General features: G+C 54.2%; 1 protein-coding gene across 1 annotated transcript in view; it reads right to left on the bottom strand.

The window, feature by feature from the left end:
* Positions 1–24,917, bottom strand: part of LOC139239366 (WD repeat-containing protein 26-like) — a 52,442-nt gene that overhangs the window by 5,691 nt on the left and 21,834 nt on the right. The window contains exon 2 of the mRNA XM_070868043.1: positions 1,910–2,009. Coding sequence (XP_070724144.1) covers positions 1,910–2,009 — 100 coding nt within the window. The remainder of the gene's footprint in view (positions 1–1,909; positions 2,010–24,917) is intronic.

Genomic DNA, 24,917 nt, shown 5'->3' with positions numbered 1-24,917 from the left:
ATTGGTTAAAAATCTATCTATCTGTGATTTGAATACATTCAATGAGCCAGCCTCAACTGCTTCCTTGGGCAAAGAATTCCACAGATTCACAACCCTCTGGGAGAAGAAATTCCTTCTCAACTCGGTTTTAAATTGGCTCCCCCGTATTTTGAGGCTGTGCCCCCTAGTTCTAGTCTCCCCGACCAGTGGAAACAACCTCTCTGCCTCTATCTTGTCTATCCCTTTCATTATTTTAAATGTTTCTATAAGATCACCCCTCATCCTTCTGAACTCCAACGAGTAAAGACCCAGTCTACTCAATCTATCATCATAAGGTAACCCCCTCATCTCCGGAATCAGCCTAGTGAATCGTCTCTGTACCCCCTTCCAAGGCTAGTATATCCTTCCTTAAGTAAGGTGACCAAAACTGCACGCAGTACTCCAGGTGCGGCCTCACCAATACCCTGTACAGTTGCAGCAGGACCTCCCTGCTTTTGTACTCCATCCCTCTCGCAATGAAGGCCAACATTCCATTCGCCTTCCTGATTACCTGTTGCACCTGCAAAATAACTTTTTGGGATCCACCGGTACGCTCGCGGCCTTCCGCGAGAGGTGGGCATCGGAGGGACTGGAGTGCATCGTCACGCCCGGCAACCAAATTTTAATTTGATTTTACGTTTTAAAGTTTAATGTGTTTTAATTGCCGGTGCTTTTAGTGTCCCCCTCCCCTTTTATCAGGGGCACTTGGAGAAAAATTCAATTCTGTGCCAAAAAAAAAAATATGGCATTGTAAATGTTGGTGTTTCCCCCAGATCGGGGGGCACGGTTTAATGTTTTTTCCGTTAACTCCCAAAAAGAGTTTCATGCACAAGGATCCCCAGGTCCCTCTGCACCGCAGCATGTTGTAATTTCTCCCCATTCAAATAATATTACCTTTTACTGTTTTTATTCCCCAAGGTGGATGACTTCACATTTTCCGACATTGTATTCCATCTGCCAAACCCTCGCCCATTCGCTTAACCTATCTAAATCTCTTTGCAGCCTCTTTGTGTCCTCTACACAACCCGCTTTTCCACTAATCTTTGTGTCATCTGCAAATTTTGTTACACTACACTCTCTCCCCTCTTCCAGGTCATCTATGTATATTGTAAACAGTACCCAGCACCGATCCCTGTGGCACACCACTAACCACCGATTTCCAACCCGAAAAGGACCCATTTATCCCGACTCTCTGCTTTCTGTTAGCCAGCCAATTCTCGATCCATGCTAATACATTTCCTCTGACTCCGCGTAACTTTATCTTCTGCAGTAACCTTATCGAATGCCTTTTGGAAATCTAAATACACCACATCCATCGGTACACCTCTATCCACCATGCTCGTTACATCCTCAAAGAATTCCAGTAAATTAGTTAAACATGATTTCCCCTTCATGAATCCATGTTGCGTCTGCTTGACTGCACTATTCCTATCTAGATGTCCCGCTATTTCTTCCTTAATGATAGCTTCAGAGTAAAACTCCATCAAACACTCCCAGGGCAGGCACAGGGGGTTAGATACAGAGTAAAGCTCCCTCTACACTGTCCCATCACACACTCCCAGGTACTTGCATGGGATGTCCAGGAGCATCCGAGGACTCGCTGGGGGTCCCCGGGAGTGGGTCAGGATTTACAGGTGCTCCCCGGGGAGGGGGGACCGTTGCATTGCTTCGCTTCCTGCATTAGTCCCAGTTTCTGGCGTCAGCACGACAGAGTAGTTCCCAGTGGAGGGCCACCGCTGGCAATGGTCCCGGCACCAGGAGGGGCTGACCGTTAGATACCAACAAGCTCGGCAAACCCGCACCGAACCGAACTGCCCCATGGAACTCCACGGGTGGTGCCGCTTGGCTTGTGTGTAAATGAAGAGCAGGCAGTGGGCCAGGCCGGCGTTACCTTTTCCCAGTCGCCCTCCGTCACGTGGTTGCGGAATTTGGTGGCCGACGGATGCTCCAGGCTGCAGCCCGCCTCTTGCATCAGCTGCTCCACTGTCTGGCTGCAAACGGAGAGGGAGGGGTAAGAACAAGTGGGTGAGTCTCGGTAAAGCCCGGGGCAGGCAACAATAACCTGAAACCAACCGTTTCCCGCCCCCCCCCCCCCACCCCACCCCACCCCCGATTCCCCAGCGGAGGTCTGCACAGGCCGAGAGTGAAGCCTGGGCCTCTCCTGTGCTGCACAGGATTCACTGCCCTTCTAGTACCGGCCATGCCTCAGTGGGTGTCTCTCTCCCTCGCGCTTCTGAGTCAGGTGGTCGTGGGTTCGAGCCCCACTCCAGAGACTTGAGCCCATAATCCAGGCCGACACTCCCAGTAACAGTACTGAGGGAGCGCTGCACTGTCGGAGGGGCAGTGCTGAGGGAGCGCCGCACTGTCGGAGGGGCAGTGCTGCACTGTCGGAGGGGCAGTACCGAGGGACTGCCACACTGTCGGAGGGGCGTTACTGAGGGAGCGCCGCACTGTCGGAGGGGCAGTGCTGAGGGAGCGCCGCACTGTCGGAGGGGTAGTGCTGAGGGAGCATCGCACTGTCGGAGGGGCAGTACCGAGAATGCGCCGCACTGTCGGAGGGGCAGTACCGAGGGAGCGCCGCACTGTCGGAGGGGCAGTACCGAGGGAGCGCCGCACTGTCGGAGGGGGCAGTACCGAGGGAGCGCTGCACTGTCGGAGGGGGCAGTACCGAGGGAGCGCCGCACTGTCGGAGGGGCCGTCTTTTGGATGATAGGTTAAACCGAGGCCCCATGCCTGCTGCAGTGCCTCCACTGGCGGGAGGGTGGAATTTCAGCGTGATGAGGTTCCCGAGGCAGCTCCCAGTATTACACAGTACCTGTATTAACAGCACATAAACAGGCTGAGGGGAGAACTCAAGTCGGAAATTCGGCCTGTCGGGGCCAATGTGCACCCCACCCACCCTGCAACCCACATCGCTGCTCCGGACCTGCTGACTACCGAGCTGAATGGCCGAGTGCTTAGCTTGCAACGTGCACATGACCAAAACCAGAGGTGCCCCCTGGACAGGAATGGTCACGGTCAGCCTTTCCGTTTGTTGCCCCGGCCCGCTTAGCGCGGAACTACCACCTGCAGACCAGGTCACGGGGCACTGCGCACCTACCCTAACCAGTTACCCGCCTCACGACCAACAGTATTGCCCCCATCAGAACACACTGCCCAACCGCCCCACCTTTGGGTGGACGTAAAAGATCCCACGGCCACTATTTCGAAGAAGAGCAGGGGAGTTATCCCCGGTATCCTGGGGCCAATACTTACTGCTCAATCAACAAAACAAAAATAAATTACGTGGCTGTTATCACATTGCTGTTTGTGGGAGCTTGCTGTGCGCAAATTGGCTGCCGAGTTTCCCACATTACAACAGTGACTACACTCCAAAATGTACTACATTGGCTGTAAAGCACCTTGGGACGCCCTGAGCTGTAGAAATGCAAGTCTCTCTTTTCTAACCCGATCACCATAACATAAGAAATAGGAGCAGGAGTCGGCCATTCGAGCCTGCTCCGCCATTTAATACGATCGTGGCTGGCCCGGTCATGGACTCAGGTCCACTTCCCCGCCCGCTCCCCATAACCCCTGATCGGTTAAGAACCCTCTCTTCCCTTCTCTCCCATATGCTTGTCCAGCTTCCCCTTAAATACATCGATACTATTCGCCTCAACCCCTCCCTGTGGCAGCAAGTGCCACATTCTCACCGCTCTCTGGGTAAAGAAGTTTCTCCTGAATTCCCCATTGGATTTATCAGTGACTGTCTGATATTGATGGCCCCTAGTTCTGGTCTCCCCACAAGTGGAAACATCTTCTCTACGTCTACCCTATCGAACCCCTTCATAATCTCAGGTCACCCCTCAGCCTCCTCTTTTCTAAAGAGACCCAGCCTGTTCATCCTTTCCTGTTCGTTACAACCTCTCATTTCTGGTATCAACCGTGTAAATCTATTTTGCACCTTCTCCCGTGCCTCTTGCATCCTGTTTGTAATATGGAGACTAGAACGGTTCACAGTACTCCCAAGTGTGGTCTAACGCAGGTTCGATACAGGTTTAACATTACGTCTCTGCGTTTCAATTCCACCGCTCTGGAAATGAACTGTGCTTTGATTGCTGTTTTTATGGCTTTTGTTAACCTGCATCGCTACTTTTAGTGATTTGTGAAGCAATGTAAGGTCAGAAACCAGGCATGTTCTCTGGAGTGGCCAGGTCCGAAGTGCCTGCACCTCCATCCATCGAGAGAGAATCTGCGCAACTGCCCGTTACAGATTTGCCCCTCATCGCCTGAAGTTTGATCCAGGTTGAATCCCTTATCCAGGACTCCCGTCATCTGGGCGGGGCCACATCGCTCGCATGCCCGACACGAGACTCCCAAAGCGAGCGCTCTACTCGGAACTCCCACACGGCAAGCGAGCCCCAGGTGGGCAGAGGAAACGTTACAGGGACACCCTCAAAGCCTCCCTGATAAAGTGCCACATCCCCACCGACACCTGGGAGTCCCTGGCCCAAAGACCAGTCCGCCCTGAGTGGAGGAAGTGCATCCGGGAGGGCGCTGAGCACCTCGAGTCTCGTCGCCGAGAGCATGTAGAAACCAAGCGCAGGCAGCGGAAGGAGCGTACGACAAACCTGTCCCACCCACCCCTTCCCTCAACCACTGACTGTCCCACCTGTGACAGAGACTGTAATTCCCGTATTGGACTGTTCAGTCACCTAAGGACTCATTAAGAGTGGAAGCAAGTCTTCCTCGATTCCGAGGGATTGCCTATGATGATGATGATATCACCAGCTCCGACATGAACAAATCAAAGTCCTTCCTCGCTCCGACTCCCACAATCAACTGCCCCCCCCCCCCCCCCCCCAATAATCTCTCTGCCGCACTCCCAGCCCCGATATCCCCTTGCTCAGTACCTGTACCATCCAATTTTAAATCCCTCATCCGGCACAGGCCAGGTCCCAAAGGTACCGGAGAAGAGAGGTTTCAACCTGTACATTTAAAATCAGGTTCTTTTTAAAAAGAAATTGAGGCAGCTGGGTGAAGCTCATTGTGAAGCAAACCGAGTTTGAAAAGGGATGAGTTAAACCAAGGCGAGGCTGTGGAACTCAGTGCTGGAGGATGTGACTGAAGCGCAGACCATGTCATCGGTCAGATGGGTGGTTGAAAGCGATCAGGAGAACGATTTCGGAAGAGGCGGGGGCATGGGATTGGGATACTGCTCATGTCATCATCACAGGCAGTCCCTCGGAATCGAGGCAGACTTGCTTCCACTCCAAAAGTGAGTTCTCAGGTGACTGAACAGTCCAATACAGGAACCACAGTCCCTGTTACAGGTGGGACAGACAGTGGTTGAGGGAAGGGGAGGGTGGGACAGGTTTGCCGCACGCTCCTTCCGCTGCCTGCGCTTGGTTTCTGCACGCTCTCGGCGACGAGACTCGAGGTGCTCAGCGCCCTCCCGGATGCACTTCCTCTATTTAGGGCGGACTGGTCTTTGGCCAGGGACTCCCAGGTGTCGGTGGAGATGTTGCATTTTATCAGGGAGGCTTTGAGGGTGACCTTGTAACGTTTCCTCTGCCCACCTTTGGCTCGTTTGCCGCGAAGGAGTTCCGAGTAGAGCATTTGCTTTGGGAGTCTCGTGTCTGGCATGCGAACAATGTGGCCCTGCCCAGCGGAACTGATCGAGTGTGGTCAATGCTTCAATGCTGGGGATGTTGGCCTGGTCGAGGACACTAACGTTGGTGCGTCTGTCCCCCAAGGGGATTTGCAGGATCTTGCGGAGACATCGTTGGTGGTATTTCTCCAGCGACTTGAGGTGTCTACTACTGTAGATGGTCCATGTCTCTGAGCCATACAGGAGGGTGGGTATTACTACAGCCCTGTAGACCATGAGCTTGGTGCCAGATTTGAGGGCCTGATCTTCGAACACTCTCTTCCTCAGGCGGCCGAAGGCTGCGCTGGCGCACTGGAGGCGGTGTTGAACCTCGTCGCCAATGTCTGCCCTTGCTGATAACAGACTCCCGAGGTAAGGAAAGGCACGGTCGCCAACACGGGCACGATGAGCCCAACAGCCCCTTTCCGTGCTGCGCTTCCCATTTATGAATTAACAGCACGCGTGCCTTGCCTATTGCTCATTGACCTACATTGGCTCGCGGTCCGGCAACACCTCCATTTTAAAATTCTCACCCTCGTGTTCGAATCCCCCCCATGGCCTCCTCGCCCCCTCCCTATCTCTGTAACCTCCTCCAGCCCCACAACCCTCCGAGATCTCTGCCCTCCTCCAATTCTGGCCTCTTGCGCACCTCCCGATTTCCCCGGGAACTCCCTCCCTAAACCTCTCCGCCTCGCTCTCCCCTCCTTTAAGACGCTCCCTAAACCGACCTCTTTGACCAAGCTTTTGGTCACCTGCCCTAATAACTGCCGATGTGGCTCAGTGTCAGATTTTGTTTGACAACGGTCCCGTGATGTTTTACTATGTTGAAGGCACTGTATAAATGCAAGTTGTTGAAGGGGAAGGCTTGGGGTGGGCAGCCCCCCAGTTCAGAGGTGCTGGGAAAGGGCGATGCGTGGAGGACACAGGGAGGGTGATGGGTGCCTATGACAGTGGGCCTGCAGTTTTAAGAGTGGCAAAAGGGACAACAATCAGACCGGGTAGTCACATATGAAATAGGAGCAGGAGTCGGCCATTCGGCCCCTCGAGCCTGCTCCGCCATTCAACAAGATCATGGCTGATCTGATCATGGACTCAGCTCCACTTCCCTGCCCGTTCCCCTAAATATCCAAAAATCTATCGGTCTCAGCCTTGAATATACTCAACGACTGAGCCTCCACAGCCCTCTGGGGCAGAGAATTCCAAAGATTCACCACCCTCTGAGTGAAGAAATTTCTCCTCATCTCAGTCCTAAATGGCCGACCCCTTATCCTGAGACTGAGACCCCTGGTTCTAGACTCCCCAGCCCGGGGGGAAACACCCTCCCTGCATCTACCCTGTCAAGCCCTGTAAGAATTGTGTCTGTTTCAATGAGATCACCTCTCATTCTTCTAAACTCCAGAGAATATCGGCCTAGTCTACTCAATCTCTCCTCATAGGACAATCCCCCCATCCCAGGAATCAGTTTGGTGAACCTTCGTTGCACTCCCTCAATGGCAAGTATATCCTTCCTTAGGTAAGGAGACCCAAACTGTGCACAATACTCCAGGTGCATCACCCCTGATAACAGTACACAACCATGTACAGTACAAGACATCACTTTGACAGGTGCCTCACTGTTCAGGCAGGTACAACCACTTTTTCCTCGTCCCTGATCAAAGTGCAGAGGAGAAACAGATCTTCAAACCTATCTGATCACATCAGCACCCTTCAAAGCCGCTACCTTTAATTTGCTTACAAGTTACAACACGTTCATGCTCCAACATGTCAGCATGGCTCAGTGGGTAGCACCCGTTCCCGAGTCAGAAGGTTGCGGGTTAGTATCCCACTCCAGAGATTTGTGCACAAAAATACAGGCCGACACTCCCAGTGCAGTACTGAGCGAGCGCCGCACTGTCGGAGGGGCAGTACTGAGGGAGCCCCTCACTGTCGGAGGGGCAGTACTGAGGGAGCGCTGCACTGTCGGAGGGGCAGTACTGAGGGAGCACTGCACTGTCGGAGGGGCAGTACTGAGGGAGCGCTGCACTGTCGGAGGGGCAGTACTGAGGGAGCGCCACACTGTCGGAGTGGCAGCATTGAGGGAGCGCCGCACTGTCGGAGGGGCAGTACTGAGGAGTGCTGCACTGTCGGAGGGGCAGCACTGAGGGAGCGCCGCACTGTCGGAGGTGCAGCATTGAGGGAGCGACGCACTGTCGGAGGGACTGCCTTTCGGATGTGATGTTAAACTGAGGCCCCGCCTGCCCTCTTAGGCGGACGTAAAAGTTCCACTATTTTGAAGAAGAGGCGCAATATAAATGCAAATTTTTTCTTTTCATAGAATCCGAGAATTTTACGGCACGGAAGGAGGCCATTTCGGCCCATCGTGTCCGCACCGGCCGACCAAGAGCTACCCAGCCTAATCCCACTTTCCAGCTCTGGGTCCGTAGCCCTGTAGGTTACAAGCGCACATCCAAGTACTTTTTAAATGTGGTGAGGGTTTCTGCCTCTACCACCCTTTCAGGCAGTGAGTTCCGCCCCAGACCCCCACCACCCTCTGGGTGAAGACATTTCCCCTCAAATCCCCTCTAAACCTCCCCCCAATTACTTTAAATCTATGCCCCCTGGTTGTTGACCCCTCTGCCAAGGGAAACAGGTCCGTCCTATCCACTCTATCCAGGCACTTCAATTTTATACACCTATTGAACTCCATTTGCCACTGTTCTGCCCACCTGACCAGTACATTGATATCTTGCTGCAGTCTGCAGCTTTCTTCATTATCCACCACACGGCCGATTTTAGTATCATCTGTAAACTTCTTAATCATACCCCCTACATTCAAGTCTAAATCACTGATTGTATACCACAGAAAGCAAGGGACCCAGCACTGAGCCCTGTGGAACCCCACTGGAAACATCCTTCCAGTCACAAAACACCCATCAACCATTACCCTTTGCTTCCTGCCTCTGAGCCAATTTTGGATCCAACTTGCCACTTTGCCCTGGATCCCGTGGGCTTTTATTTTCGTGACCAATCTGCCATGTGGGACGTTATCAAAAGCTTTGCCAAAATCCATATACACTACATCATACACACTACCTTCATCGACCCTCCTGGTTACCTCCTCGAAAAATTCAATCAAGTTAGTTAGACCCGACCTTCCCTTAACAAATCCGTGCTCACTGTCCTTGATTAATCCGTGTCTTTCTAAATGAAGATTTATCCTGTCCCTCAGAATTTTCTCCAATAATTTTCCCACCACCGAGGTTAGGCTGACTGGCCTGTAATTACTCGGTCTGTCCCTTTCTCCCTTTTTAAACAAAGGTACCACGTTAGCAGTCCTCCAGTACCACACCTGTAGCCAGAGAGGACTGGAAAGTGATGGTCAGAGCCTCTGCTATTTCCTCTTTTGCTTCGCTTAACAGCCTGGGATACATTTCATCCGGGCCTAGGGATTTATCCGCTTTGAAAGCTGTTAAACCCCTTTATACTTCCCTCTCTCACTATATTTATTTCATCTAATATCTCTCACTCCTCCTCCCTGATTGCAATGTCTGCACGCCCCTCTCTTTTGTGAAAACAGACGCAAAGTATTCATTAAGAACCACACCCACGACTTCCACCTCCACACACAGATTACCTTTATGGTCTCGAAGAGGCCCCACTCTTTCTTTAGTTATCCTCTTGCTCTTAATGTATTTATAAAACATCTTTGGGTTTTCCTTGATTTTACGTGCCAAAAATTTTTCATGCTCTTGGCTTTCCTGATATCTTTTTTAATTACACCCCTGCACTTTTTATACTCCTCTCGAGTTTCTGCAGTGTTAAGTTCTCGGTATCTGTCATACGCCTCCCTTTACCTTACCCTGTATGTCCCTTGACATCCAGGGGGCTCGAGGTTTGTTAGCCCCACCCTTCTTCTTTAAGGGAACATACTTGCTCTGTACCCTCAGGATCTCCTCCTTGAATGCCTCCCACTGCTCTGACTCTGATTTACCATCAAGTAGCCGTTTCCAGTCCACTTTGGCCAAATCCCATCTCAGCTCAGCAAAGTTGGCTTTCCCCCAATTGAGAACTTTTATTCCTGGTCTATCTTATCCAGAACAACCCTAAATATTACTGAATTATGATCACTAGCACCAAAATGCTCTCCCACTGATACCCCAGAACCAAGTCCAGAACCGCCCCCTCCCTTGTTGGACTTGTTACATACGGATTAAAAAAGTTCTCCTGAATGCAATTTAGGAATTCTCTTGATAGCTTTCACACCAATTCTATCCCATTTAATATTAGGATAGTTGAAATCTCCTACTTTTATTGTCCTATAGTTTTTTGTACTTCAAAACTTTGCCCACATATTTGCTCTTCTATCTCCCTCTGACTGTTTGGGGTCTATAGTACACTCCCGGGAGTGTGATTGCCCCTTTTTTGTTCTTCAATTCGACCCATATATGATCCTTCCACCAGTTGCACCTTCTAGTGGTGCCAGTATGTATAGTATTAGGCAGTCCCTCGTATCGACGATGACTTGCTTCCACACCAAAAAGGGATGAGTTCACAGGTGTTTCAATGAGGGCCTGACATTCTAGATCCCGAACTACATCCTGAAGGGTGGAAGGTGCCTGTGGGTGGGTTTTTTTAACGTGGGGTGACCGTTGCACACCAGCCACCACACGGGGCTTGACAGAGCGAGGTCTTGGTCCAGGGGCAAGGGTTAACCAGGACGACTGGAGACCAGGCTCTGCTGCACGGGCCCAGTGCGCGCCCACATATCGCACAGTGTGGGCTGGGCCCGTGCTGCCCCTGGGCCCTCGGCTCTCCGGGGCCCCGAACTCTCGCCTCTTCGGGGCCCCAAACCCTCGCCGCTCCTGGGCCCCGATCTCTCGCCACACCGCCGCCCCGATCAAAAATGGAGCCCCCAAGATAAGAGCAAACCAAATTATGTCAACATCTAAACCCGCTTCAGAACAGCGGCCGACTGCCTGTTAGCGAGCAGCTTTGTCCTGACTGGCGGGGGCCTGCGGGAATGTATCTGTCTGTTTGTTTTCCAACAGCAGCTCCGTGCAGTTGGAGTCAGACACCTCCGATCACACCTCCTCGCGCCGAAGCCAGCCTCAAGCGGGGCACGGTCGGACCAGCCCATATGGCGGGTAGCCTACATTAATTTTGCAAGTGTTCTATCGCAGTGGGGTCCACACTGCTGCTGCCACGAGCTGCTTAGGCTTTGCCTGTGGAGCCTCGGGCTGGAGGGGGGGGGGTTCCTGTATCACTGACCCCATTAAAACGCGTTGCTCCTGCTGCTGACACTAACAGCTGCTGTGATTGAGGACGCAGTCACCAACAAGGCCAAAGGGTTCAGAGCAACTTGCATTTCACCTTTAACCCAGAGAGGCTTCCCAACACTTCGAACAGTGCCGCCGCTTGTAAACGGAGATACGTATTCAATGTCTCTCATCTGTATGATTTATTCAGCCATAAGGAGAGCACACACAGCGACACGCGACAGACACACACACACACACACAGAGACACGCGACAGACACACACACAGAGACACGCAACAGATGCACACACACACAGAGACACGCAACAGACGCACACACACACACAGAGCCACACACACAGAGACACACAACAGACGCACACACACACAGAGACACGCAACAGACGCACACACACACAGCGACACGCGACAGATGCACACACATACAGAGACACGCGACAGACGCACACAGAGACACACGACAGACGCACACACACACAGAGACACGCGACAGACGCGCACACACACACACAGACACGCGACAGACGCACACACACACACAGACACGCGACAGACGCACACACACACACACAGAGCCACACACACAGAGACACGCAACAGACGCACACACACACAGACAGGCGACAGACGCACACACACACAGCGACACGCGACAGATGCACACACACACAGAGACACGCGACAGACGCACAGAGACACGCGACAGACGCACACACACACACACAGAGACACGCGACAGACGCACACACACACACAGAGACACGCGACAGACGCACACACACACAGAGACACGCGACAGACGCACACACACACACAGACACGCGACAGACGCACACACACAGACACGCGACAGACGCACACACACAGACACGCGACAGACGCACACACACACAGAGACACGCGACAGACGCACACACACAGCGACACGCGACAGACGCACACACCCACACACAGAGCCACACACACACAGAGACACGCAACAGACGCACACACACAGAGACACGCGACAGACGCACACACACACAGAGACACGCGACAGACGCACACAGACACGCAACAGACGCGCACACACACACAGAGCCACACACACACAGAGACACGCAACAGACGCACACACACACAGAGACACGCGACAGGCGCACACACAGAGACACGCAACAGACGCACACACAGAGACACGCAACAGACGCACACACAGAGACACACACAGAGCCACACACAGAGACACGCGACAGACGCACACACAGAGACACGCGACAGACGCACACAGAGACACGCAACAGACGCACACACACACAGAGACACGCAACAGACGCACACAGAGACACACACACACACACAGCCACACACAGAGACACGCGACAGACGCACACACACAGAGACACGCAACAGACGCACACACAGAGACACGCGACAGACGCACACACACACACAGCGACACGCAACAGACGCACACACACACACACAGAGCCACACACACAGAGACACGCAACAGACGCACACACACACAGAGACACGCGACAGACGCACACACACAGACACGCGACAGACGCACACACACACAGAGACACGCGACAGACGCACACACACACAGAGACACGCGACAGACACACACACACACAGAGACACGCGACAGACGCACACACACAGAGACACGCGACAGACGCACACACACACAGAGACACGCGACAGACGCACACACACACAGAGACACGCGACAGACGCACACACACACACACACACACAGACACGCGACAGACGCACACACACACACACACAGACACGCGACAGACACACACACACAGAGACACACGACAGACGCACACACACACACAGAGACACGCGACAGACACACACACACAGCGACACGCGACAGACGCACACACACAGAGACACGCGACAGACACACACACACACAGCGACACGCGACAGACGCACACACACACACAGAGACACGCGACAGACACACACACACAGCGATACGCGACAGACGCACACACAGCGACACGTGACAGACGCACACACACAGCGACACGCGACAGACGCACACAGCGACACGCGACAGACGCACACACAGAGACACGCGACAGACGCACACACACAGCGACACGCGACAGACGCACACACACAGAGACACGCGACAGACGCACACACACACACAGACACGCGACAGACACACACACAGAGACACGCGACAGACGCACACACACACACAGCGACACGCGACAGACACACACACACACAGAGACACGCGACAGACGCACACACAGAGACACGCGACAGACACACACACACAGCGACACGCGACAGATGCACACACAGCGACACGCGACAGACGCGCACACACACAGAGCCACACACACACAGCGACACGCGACAGACGCGCACACACACAGAGACACGCGACAGACGCACACACACACACACGCGACAGACACACACACACAGAGACACGCGGCAGACACACACACACAGAGACACGCGACAGACGCGCACACACACACAGAGCCACACACACACAGCGACACGCGACAGACGCGCACACACACAGAGACACGCGACAGACGCACACACACACACACGCGACAGACACACACACACAGAGACACGCGGCAGACACACACACACAGAGACACGCGACAGACGCACACACACACAGCGACACGCGACAGACACACACACACAGACACGCGGCAGACACACACACACACAGAGACACGCGACAGACACACACACAGACAGACACGCGACAGACACACACACACAGAGACACGCGGCAGACACACACACAGAGACACGCGACAGACGCACACACACACAGCGACAAGCGACAGACACACACACAGAGACACGCGGCAGACACACACACAGAGACACGCGACAGACACACACACAGAGACACGCGACAGACGCACACAGAGATACGCGACAGACACACACACAGAGACTCGCGACAGACACACACACACACAGACACGCGACAGACGCACACACACACAGAGACACGCGACAGACGCACACACACAGCGACACGCGACAGACGCACACAGCGACACGCGACAGACGCACACACACAGCGACACGCGACAGACGCACACACACAGAGACACGCGACAGACGCACACACACACAGACACACGACAGACACACACACAGAGACACGCGACAGACGCACACACACACAGCGACACGCGACAGACACACACACACAGAGACACGCGACAGACGCACACACAGAGACACGCGACAGACACACACACACAGCGACACGCGACAGACGCACACACACAGCGACACGCGACAGACGCACACACACAGCGACACGCGACAGACGCGCACACACACACAGAGCCACACACATACAGCGACACGCGACAGACGCGCACACACACACAGAGACACGCGACAGACGCACACACACACAGGCACGCGACAGACACACACACACAGAGACACGCGGCAGACACACACACACAGAGACACGCGACAGACGCACACACACACAGCGACACGCGACAGACACACACACACACAGAGACACGCGACAGACACACACACACACAGACACGCGACAGACACACACACACAGAGACACGCGACAGACACACACACACAGAGACACGCGACAGACACACACACACACAGAGACTCGCGACAGACACACACACACACAGAGACACGCGACAGATGCACACACACACAGAGACACGCGACAGACACTCACACACAGACACGCGACAGACGCGCACACAGAGACACGCGACAGACACACACACAGCGACACGCGACAGACGCGCACACACACAGAGACACGCGACAGACGCGCACACACACACAGACACGCGACAGACACACACACACAGAGACACGCGACAGACACACACACACAGACACGCGACAGACGCACACACAGAGACACGCGACAGACACAGACACGCGACAGACGCACACACACAGAGACACGCGACAGACACGCACACACAGAGCCACACACACAGCGACACGCGACAGACGCACACACACACAGCCACACACACAGCGACAGATGCACACACACAGCGACACGCAACAGACGCACACACACAGCGACACATGACAGACACGCACACACCCACAGAGCCACACACAGCGACACGCAACAGACGCACACACACAGCGACACGTGACAGACATGCACACACCCACAGAGCCACACACAGCGACACGCGACAGACGCACACACACAGAGCGACACGCAACAGACACACACACCCACAGTGACACGCAACAGACGCACACACACGCGACAGACGCACACACACCCACAGCGACACGCAACAGACGCACACACACAGCGACACGCGACAGACGCACACACACACAGCGCCACGTGACAGACACGCACACACCCAGAGACACACACACAGCGACACGTGACAGACACGCACACACCCACAGAGCCACACACACAGCGACACGCGACAGACGCACACACACACAGCGACACGCGACACACACACGACAGACACACACACACACACACAGCCACACACACCAGACGCGCGCGCACACAGAGCGACATGCGTGCCCACAGCGACACGCGTGCCCACAGCGACACGCTAATACTTCGATAAGTGTAGAAGCCATTTTGTGCACAATATGATCCCACAATCTGCAAATAAATAAATCTATTTTTAGTGATGTTGGTTGAGGGATAAATATTGACTGGGGAGAACTCCTCTGCTGTTCTTCCAATAGTGCCCTGGGAACTTTACGGCCACCTGAGGGGAGCAGACGGGGCCTCGGTTTAACGTCTCATCGGCAAGACGGCACCTCCGACAGTGCGGCACTCCCTCAGTACTGCCCCTCCGGCAGTGCGGCCCCTCCGACAGTGCGGCGCTCCCTCAGCACTGCCCCTCCGACAGTGCGGCGCTCCCTCAGCACTGCCCCTCCGACAGTGCGGCACTCCCTCAGTACTGCCCATCCGACAGTGTGGCGCTCCCTCAGCACTGCCCCTCCGACAGTGCAGCGCTACCTCAGCACTGCCCCTCCGACAGTGCGGCACTCCCTCAGCACTGCCCCTCCGACAGTGCGGCGCTCCCTCAGTGCTGCCCCTCCGACAGTGCGGCGCTCCCTCAGAACTGCCCCTCCGACAGTGCAGCGCTCCCTCAGTACTGCACTGGGAGTGTCAGCCTAGATTATGGGGCTCAAGTCTCTGGAGTGGGACTCGAACCCACGACCTCCTGACTCAGAGGTGAGAGTGTTACTCACTCAGCCAGGAGCTGGGTCTTTCCCCAGAGAATAGTAAACCTCTAGAACAGATTGCCGTCTCGTGCAGTGGACGCTGAATTCCTGCAAGTGAGAGTGGGACCTGTTTCTGAGTAGAGCGGAGATCACCCTTTACAGAACGGTAGGTACTGCAAGGGATTCAGGGCTAGAGTGATTTCCTGCAGTAGTTTCAATCACCGAGGGATTGGAAAGGATTTTCCCAGATTTTCCCCCCCGCCCACCACCCAAATTGGCCTGGGCTTTTTGTGTGTTATTTTGCCTCTCTCAGGAGCTCTCATGGTTTCGGGTGGAACGGAAAGTATATATTGTGGGACTCGAGGTATTGCGATTGTGTAGCACAGACAGGATGGACCACAGGGTCTTTACCCGTCCGACATTGCTCATGAACTGGAGCTGATCCAAAACTCGATTGCCCCGTGTCCTAACTCGCACCCAGTCCCGCTCACCCATCAACCCCTGTGCTCGCTGCCCCCGTGTCCTAACTCGCACCCAGTCCCGCTCACCCATCACCCCCTGTGCTCGCTGCCCCCGTGTCCTAACTCGCGCCGAGTCCCGCTCACCCATCACCCCCTGTGCTCACTGCCCCCGTGTCCTAACTCGCACCGAATCCCGCTCACCCATCACCCCCTGTGCTCACTGCCCCGTGTCCTAACTCGCACCGAGTCCTGCTCACGCATCACCCCCTGTGCTCACTACCCCATGTCCTAACTCGCACCGAGTCCCGCTCACCCATCACCCCCTGTGCTCACTGCTCCGTGTCCTAACTCGCACCGAGTCCCGCTCACCCATCACCCCCTGTGTTCAATATCCCGTGTCCTAACTCGCACCGAGTCCCGCTCACCCATCATCCCCCACGCGCTCAACAACCTAAATCGACTCCCGGTTAAACAACACCTCGATTTCAAAATTCTCATCCTTGTTTACAAATCCTTCCGTGGCCCTCGCCCCTCCCTATCTCTGTAATCTCCTCCAGCCCCACAACCCCCCCCGCCCCCAGAGATGTTTGCACTCCTCTAATTCTGCCCTCCTGAGCATCCCTGATTATAATCACTCCACCATCGGTGGCCGTGCCTTCAGCTGCCTGGGCCCCAAGCTCTGGAACTCCCTCCGTTAACCTCTCCGCCTCTCTTCAAGACGCTCCTTAAAACCTCGCTTTTTGACCAAGCTTTTGTACACCTGCGCTAATTTATACTTATGCGGCTTGGTGTCAAATTTTTAGCGCATAACACTCCTGTGAAGAGCCTTGGGGACGTTTCACTACGTTAAACACGCTATGCAAATACAGGTTGTTGTATCTCATATCAGCCCGGGCTGACACAGAAAGAGAAGGAACAAATGGCTGGAATCCGCAGGTGGGATTTACAGAGCAGATCGCTGGTCGTCAAACTCCTGCTTTCAAGGGGGTCACAGGCTGGAGCGATCGAGGGGCTGCACCTTGGAAAGGGAGTGTCTGAGGAGGGCCAGATAACTGGGGATGGGGAAGGGGAAAGGTAAGGTTGAAATATTACCTTCAACCAGGAAAGGACAAGGGGACACAGGTTCAAACAGAACAGATAAGCTGAACAAACAAACAGCGAGAGGCAGATGGAACGGGTCCCAGATAGAGCAGTGTGGCTGTGAAAACCTTGGAGCCATTGTACATCCAATTGGACACTGAACTGGGGTGGGACTGTGGGGCCTTTCTGATTGGGTTAAATCAAGGCGGGCCGAATACCCCTCTTATTCCGCAATGATCATGTGGACTGCAGTTCTGGGGTAAGCAGGAAGAGTGGGCGCCTGCAGGCTCAAAGTAAAACAAAAAGTGCTTTTTCGTAACCTATTTGGTGCATTATTTACGTGGGCCCAGCACTGGCTAAGTCAGAAGGTTGTGGGTTTGTGGGTCCCGCTCCAGGGACTTGAGGCCATAATCCAGACACTCCCAGTGCCAGTACTGAGGGAGCGCCGCACTGTCGGAGGGGCGGTGCCGAGGGAGCGCCGCACTGTCGGAGGGGCGGTGCCGAGGGAGCGCCGCACTGTCGGAGGGGCGGTGCCGAGGGAGCGCCGCACTGTCGGAGGGGCGGTGCCGAGGGAGCGCCGCACTGTCGGAGGGGCGGTGCCGAGGGAGCGCCGCACTGTCGGAGGGGCGGTGCTGAGGGAGCGCTGCACTGTCGGAGGGGCGGTGCTGAGGGAGCGCCGCACTGTCGGAGGGGCCGTCTTTCGGATGAGACATTAAACCGAGGCCCCATTTGCTCTTTCAGGTAGATATAAAAGATCCTACGGCCACTATTGGAAGAGGAGCAGGGGGAGTTCTCCCCGTTGTCCTGGGGCCAATATTTATCCCACAACCAACATCACTAAAACAGATGATCTGGGTCATTACCACATTGCTGTGTGTGGGAGCTTGCTGTGCACAAATTGGCTGCTGCGTTCCCCACATTACAACAGTGACCACACTCCAAAAGGTGCTTCATTGTCTGTAAAGCACGTTGGGACATGCTGAGGAGGTGAAAGGCGCTATATAAATGCTAAGTCTTTCTTTAACGAGGAGTACACTCTCTCCCCGCTGTTGAGGCAAACCCCATTCACCCCCACCCCAGGCTGAGACAGCTCAGACACCGGTTGCTCGAGGCAAAGTGCGGGGACCTCAAATCTATACTGGCACCTGAATCTTCCACAGTCTCCAAGCTCGGTGCTGGTGTGGTGATGAAAGCGTTAACTCGCCGAAGTGTCGGGGTGCGAGCGCCTGGAACCCCCCTCCCTGAGGAAGCTGCGCCCCTCCAATTGAGGCCTCTTGCGCTACCCCGATTTACGTCGCCCCCTCCATTGGCGGCCGTGCCTTCAGTCATCGAGGTCCCAAGCTCTGGAAGTCCCTCCCAGTGGGAGTAACTGCGTCCAGTTCTGGGCACCGCATATCGGACTCGGAGCGGGTGCAGCGCAGATTCACCAGAACGAGAGCGGGACTAAGTTACGAGGGCAGCTGGCATCGACTTGGCCTCGGGTATTCCCTCCAGTATCGAAGAACAAGGGGCGATCTAATCGAGGTGTTTGAGATGACTGAAGGATTCGACAGGGGAGACCGAGAGCAACTGTTCCCTCGGGTGGAGGGAGTCCAGAACAAGGGGGCGTCACCTTAAAATCAGAGCCCGGCCGTTCAGGGGTGACGTCAGGAAGCACTTCTTCACACAAAGGATGCTGGGAATCTGAAACTCGCCCCCCCCCCCCCCCCCTCAAAAAAAAGCTGGCTGTGGTGGGCAGGCCACAGTGTCTGCATGCCCGACACGAGACTCCCAAAGCAAGCGCTCTACTCGGAACTCCTGCACGGCAAGCGAGCCCCAGGTGGGCAGAGGAAACGTAACAAAGGACCACCCTCAAAGCCTCCCTGATAAAGTGCAACATCCCCACCGACACCTGGGAGTCCCTGGCCCAAAGACCAGTCCGCCCTAAGTGGAGGAAGTGCATCCAGGAGGGCGCTGAGCACCTCGAGTCTCGTCGCCGAGAGCGCGCAGAGACCAAGCGCAGGCAGCGGAAGGAGCGTGCGGCAAACCAGTCCCACCCATCCCTTTCCCTCACCTGTGACAGAGACTGTAATTCCCGTATTGGACTCTTCAGCCACCTAAGGACTCATTTCTAAGAGTGGAAGCAAGTCTTCCTCGATTCCGAGGGACTGCCTATGATGATGATGGCGGGGGGTTAATTGAAATGTGAAAACTGAGATTGATTGCTTTTTGTTGGGTAAGGAGACTAAAGGGTATGGAACCAAGGCGGGTAGAGGAGAGTTCAAATATCGGTTAGGTATGATCTCTTTGAATGGCGGAACAATGGGCTGTATGGCCAGCTCCTGATCCTACTCTTCCCTGCTCCCACATTGAAAGAAAAATCGAAAGCCAACGATGTGATTGATGGCGGAATCCATTCAGGATCTAATTGAGATCATCTCTCAGCTCATGTGCCCAGAGGGGATTTGAATGAAGTGATTAAAAAAAAAGAGTGTTTGGTTTTACACTTGGAACCAAAATAGAATAGATTTATGTGAACTTCAACGTGGCAGCGATCTGCTTTGAAGAGCCAATCGTCGGCTAAACTGCCCTGACTCACCCGGGCTTCATTCTCACCTCGGGGCAGCTGGCATCGGGTGTCTGTGTCACTGTGGAAACCAGGAAACAGAAAATGGAGGCGTGTTCTTTGCAAACAGCTAGGTGCGATTCAGGCAGGGCTCCAATTACAAGGCTCAGACAAGTAGCCGAGCAAACGTGACATCATCCCTCAATTCAATGCCTGAAGTACACGTTTGCTTCGTGCACAAGGACCCCGTTTGTCTCTCGCAGTTCTGGGCCAGCTCATGTTTTACCCCGGAGTCACAAGGTCGTGGGTACAAGCCCCATAATCCAGGCCGGCACTCCCAGTGACAGTGCTGAGGGAGCGCCGCACTGTCGGAGGGGCAGTGCTGAGGGAGCGCCGCACTGTCGGAGGGGCAGTGCTGAGGGAGCGCCGCACTGTCGGAGGGGCAGTGCTGAGGGAGCGCCGCACTGTCGGAGGGGCAGTGCTGAGGGAGCGCCGCACTGTCGGAGGGGCAGTGCTGAGGGAGCGCCGCACTGTCGGAGGTGCTGTCTTTCGGTTGAGACGTTAAACTGAGGTCCTGTTTGCCCTCTCAGGTGGACGTAAAAGATCACTATTTCGAAGAAGAGCAGGGAAGTTCTCCCCAGTGTTGCGGCCCAATATTTATCCCTCAATCGACATCACTAAAACTGATTATCTGGGTCATTATCACATTGCTATGTGTGGGAGCTTGCTGTGTGAAAATTGGCTGCCGCGTTTCCCACATTACAACAGTGACTACACTCCAAAAGTACTTCATTGGCTGTAAAGCGCTTTGAGACGTCCTGAGGTGGGATCGGCGCTATATAAATGCAAGTCTTCGAGAACTATCGATGTTTTTTAAATCCCTCAGGCAGAACTCACCAGTCACAACAGCAGTTGAAAGAAAAGACTTGCATTTATATAGCGCCTTTCATGACCACTTGACGTTCAAAGCGCATTACAGCCAATGAAGTACTTTTGGAGTGTAGTCACTGTTGGATTGTGGGAAACGCGGCAGCCAATTTGCGCACAGCAAGCTCCCACAAACAGCAATCTGATAATGACCAGATAATCTGTTTTTGTTATGTTGATTGAGGGATAAATATCGGGCCGGAACACTGGGGAGAACACCCCTGCTCTTCTTCTTCGAAATAGTGATTTTTACATCCACCTGAGAGGGCAGAACCTTAGTTTAACGTCTCAACGGAAAGACGGCATCTCAGACAGTGCAGTGCTCCCTCAGTACTGCCCCTCCGACAGTGCGGCGCTCCCTCAGTACTGCTCCTCCGACAGTGCGGCGCTCCCTCAGTGCGGCGCTCCCTCAGTACTGCCCCTCCGACAGTGCGGTGCTCCCTCAGTACTGCCCCTCCGACAGTGCGGCGCTCCCTCTGTGCTGCCCCTCCGACAGTGCGGCTCTCCCTCAGTACTGCCCCTCCGACAGTGCGGCTCTCCCTCAGTACTGTCCCTCTGACAGTGCGGCGCTCCCTCAGTACTGCTCCTCCGACAGTGCGGCGCTCCCTCAGCACTGCCCCTCCGACAGTGCAGCACTCCCTTTGTACTGTCACTGGGAGTGTCAGCCTGGATTATAGTGAGGCGGAGAGGTTTAGGGAGGGAAATCCAGACCTTAGAGCCCAGGCAGCTGCAGTCACGGCTGCCAAAGGTGGAGCGATGGAGATTGGGGATGCACAGGAGGCCAGAATTGGAGGAACGCAGAGATCTCAGAAGTTTGTGGGGCTGGAGGAGGATACAGAGAAAGGGAGGGGCGATGGGATTTGAACAAGAGGGAGAGAATTATGAATGGGAGGCGTTACCGGACAGGGATTCAATGTGGTGAGCGAACATAAGAAGTCAATGAGTCAATACTCAGTGACAGAGCATGTTTCACATTGAAAGGGTCTGCCGGAAGAGGTATGACAGGAAATGGAAACGTCACATGGGAGACGTGACAGAGCAACTTCATCCTCACTTGGGAACAGAATCACAATCCATCCAACCCCAGTACATGGGAATCACAGTCCATCCAACCCTGGTACATGGGAATCACAGTCCATCCAACCCTGGTACAAGGGAATCACTGTCCATCCAACCCAGGTACATGGGAATCACAGTCCATCCAACCCCGGTACATTGGAATCACAGTCCATCCAACCCTGGTACAAAGGGAATCACAGTCCATCCAACCCTGGTACATGGGAATCACAGTCCATCCAACCCCGGTACACAGGGAATCACAGTCCATCCAACCCCGGTACACAGGGAATCACAGTCCATCCAACCCCGGTACATGGGAATCACAGTCCATCCAACACTGGTACATGGGAATCACAGTCCATCCAACCTCGGTACATGGGAATCACAGTCCATCCAACCCCGTGACACAGGGAATCACAGTCCATCCAACGCCGGTACACAGGGAATCACAGTCCATCCAACGCCAGTACATGGGAATCACAGTCCATCCAACTCCGGTACATGGGAATCACAGTCCATCCAAACCCCAATACATGGGAATCACAGTCCATCCAACCCTGGTACATGGGAATCACAGTCCATCCAACCCCGGTACACAAGGAATCACTGTCCATCCAAACCCGGTACATGGGAATCACAGTCCATCCAACCCTGGTACATGGGAATCACAGTCCATCCAACCCCGGTACACAGGGAATCACAGTCCATCCAACCCCGGTACATGGGAATCACAGTCCATCCAACCCTGGTACACAGGGAATCACAGTCCATCCAACGCCGGTACACAGGGAATCACAGTCCATCCAACACTGGTACATGGGAATCACAGTCCATCCAACCCCGGTACATGGGAATCACAGTCCATCCAACCCTGGTACACAATGAATCACAGTCCATCCAACTCCAGTACATGGGAATCACAGTCCATCCAATCCTGGTACACAGGGAATCACAGACCATCCAAACCCGGTACATGGGAATCACAGTCCATCTGACCCCGGGACATGGGTGTCACAGTCCATTCAACCCGGTACACAGGGAATCACAGTCCATCCAACCCTGGTACACTGGAAATCCCAGGCCACCCAACCCTGGTACATGAGAATCACAGTCCATCCAACCCCGGTACATGGGAATCACAGTCCATCCAACCCAGGTACATGGGAATCACAGTCCATCCAACCCCAGTACACAGGGAATCACAGTCCATCCAACCCTGGTAAATGGGAAATACAGTCTATCCAACCCCGGTGTACGGGAATCACGGTCCATCCAATGCCGTTACACAGGGAATCACAGTCCATCCAACACTGGTACATGGGAATCACAGTCCATCCAACTCCGGTACGTGGGAATCACAGTCCATCCAAACCCAGTACATGGGAATCACAGTTCATCCAACCCTGGTACATGGGAATCACAGTCCATCCAACCCTGGTACATGGGAATCACAGTCCATCCAACCCCGGTACACAAGGAATCACTGTCCATCCAGACCCGGTACATGGGAATCACAGTCCATCCAACCCTGGTACATGGGAATCACAGTCCATCCAACCCCGGTACACAGGGAATCACAGTCCATCCAACCCCGGTACATGGGAATCACAGTCCATCCAACCCTGGTACACAGGGAATCACAGTCCATCCAACGCCGGTACACAGGGAATCACAGTCCATCCAACACTGGTACATGGGAATCACAGTCCATCCAACCCCGGTACAGGGGAATCACAGTCCATCCAACCCTGGTACACAATGAATCACAGTCCATCCAACTCCAGTACATGGGAATCACAGTCCATCCAATCCTGGTACACAGGGAATCACAGACCATCCAAACCCGGTACATGGGAATCACAGTCCATCCAACCCCGGGACATGGGTGTCACAGTCCATTCAACCCGGTACACAGGGAATCACAGTCCATCCAACCCTGGTACACTGGAAATCCCAGTCCACCCAACCCTGGTACATGAGAATCACAGTCCATCCAACCCTGGTACATGAGAATCACAGTCCATCCAACTCTGGTACATGGGAATCACAGTCCATCCAACACTGGTACATGGGAATCACAGTTCATCCAACCCCGGTGCATGGGAATCACAGTCCATCAAACGCCGGTATACAGGGAATCACAGTCCATCCAACCCCGGTATATGGGAATCACAGTCCATCCAACCCTGGTACATGGGAATCACAGTCCATCCAACCCCGGAACACAGGGAATCACAGTCCATCCAACCCCGGTACATGGGAATCACAGTCCATCAAACGCCGGTATACAGGGAATCACAGTCCATCCAACCCCGGTATATGGGAATCACAGTCCATCCAACCCTGGTACATGGGAATCACAGTCCATCCAATACTGTTACATGGGAATCACAGTCCATCCAACACTGGTACATGGGAATCACAGGCCATCCAACCGTCCATCCAACCCTGGTACATGGGAATCACAGTCCGTCCAACCCTGGTACACAGGGAATCACAGTCCATCCAACCCCGGTACATGGGAATCACAGTCCATCCAACCCTGGTACACAGGGAATCACGGTCCATCCAACCCCGGTACACGGGAATCACGGTCCATCCAACGCCGTTACACATGGAATCACAGTCCATCCAACACGGTACATGGGAATCTCAGTCCATCCAACCCTGATACACAGGTAATCACAGTCCACCCAACCCTGGTACAAGGGAATCACA

The sequence above is a fragment of the Pristiophorus japonicus genome, chromosome 27, assembly GCF_044704955.1.
Source record: "Pristiophorus japonicus isolate sPriJap1 chromosome 27, sPriJap1.hap1, whole genome shotgun sequence".
In the NCBI taxonomy this organism is placed as follows: Eukaryota; Metazoa; Chordata; class Chondrichthyes; family Pristiophoridae; genus Pristiophorus; species Pristiophorus japonicus.
Note: the sequence above shows the minus strand (reverse complement) of the source record. Positions and strands in the feature narration are given on the sequence as shown.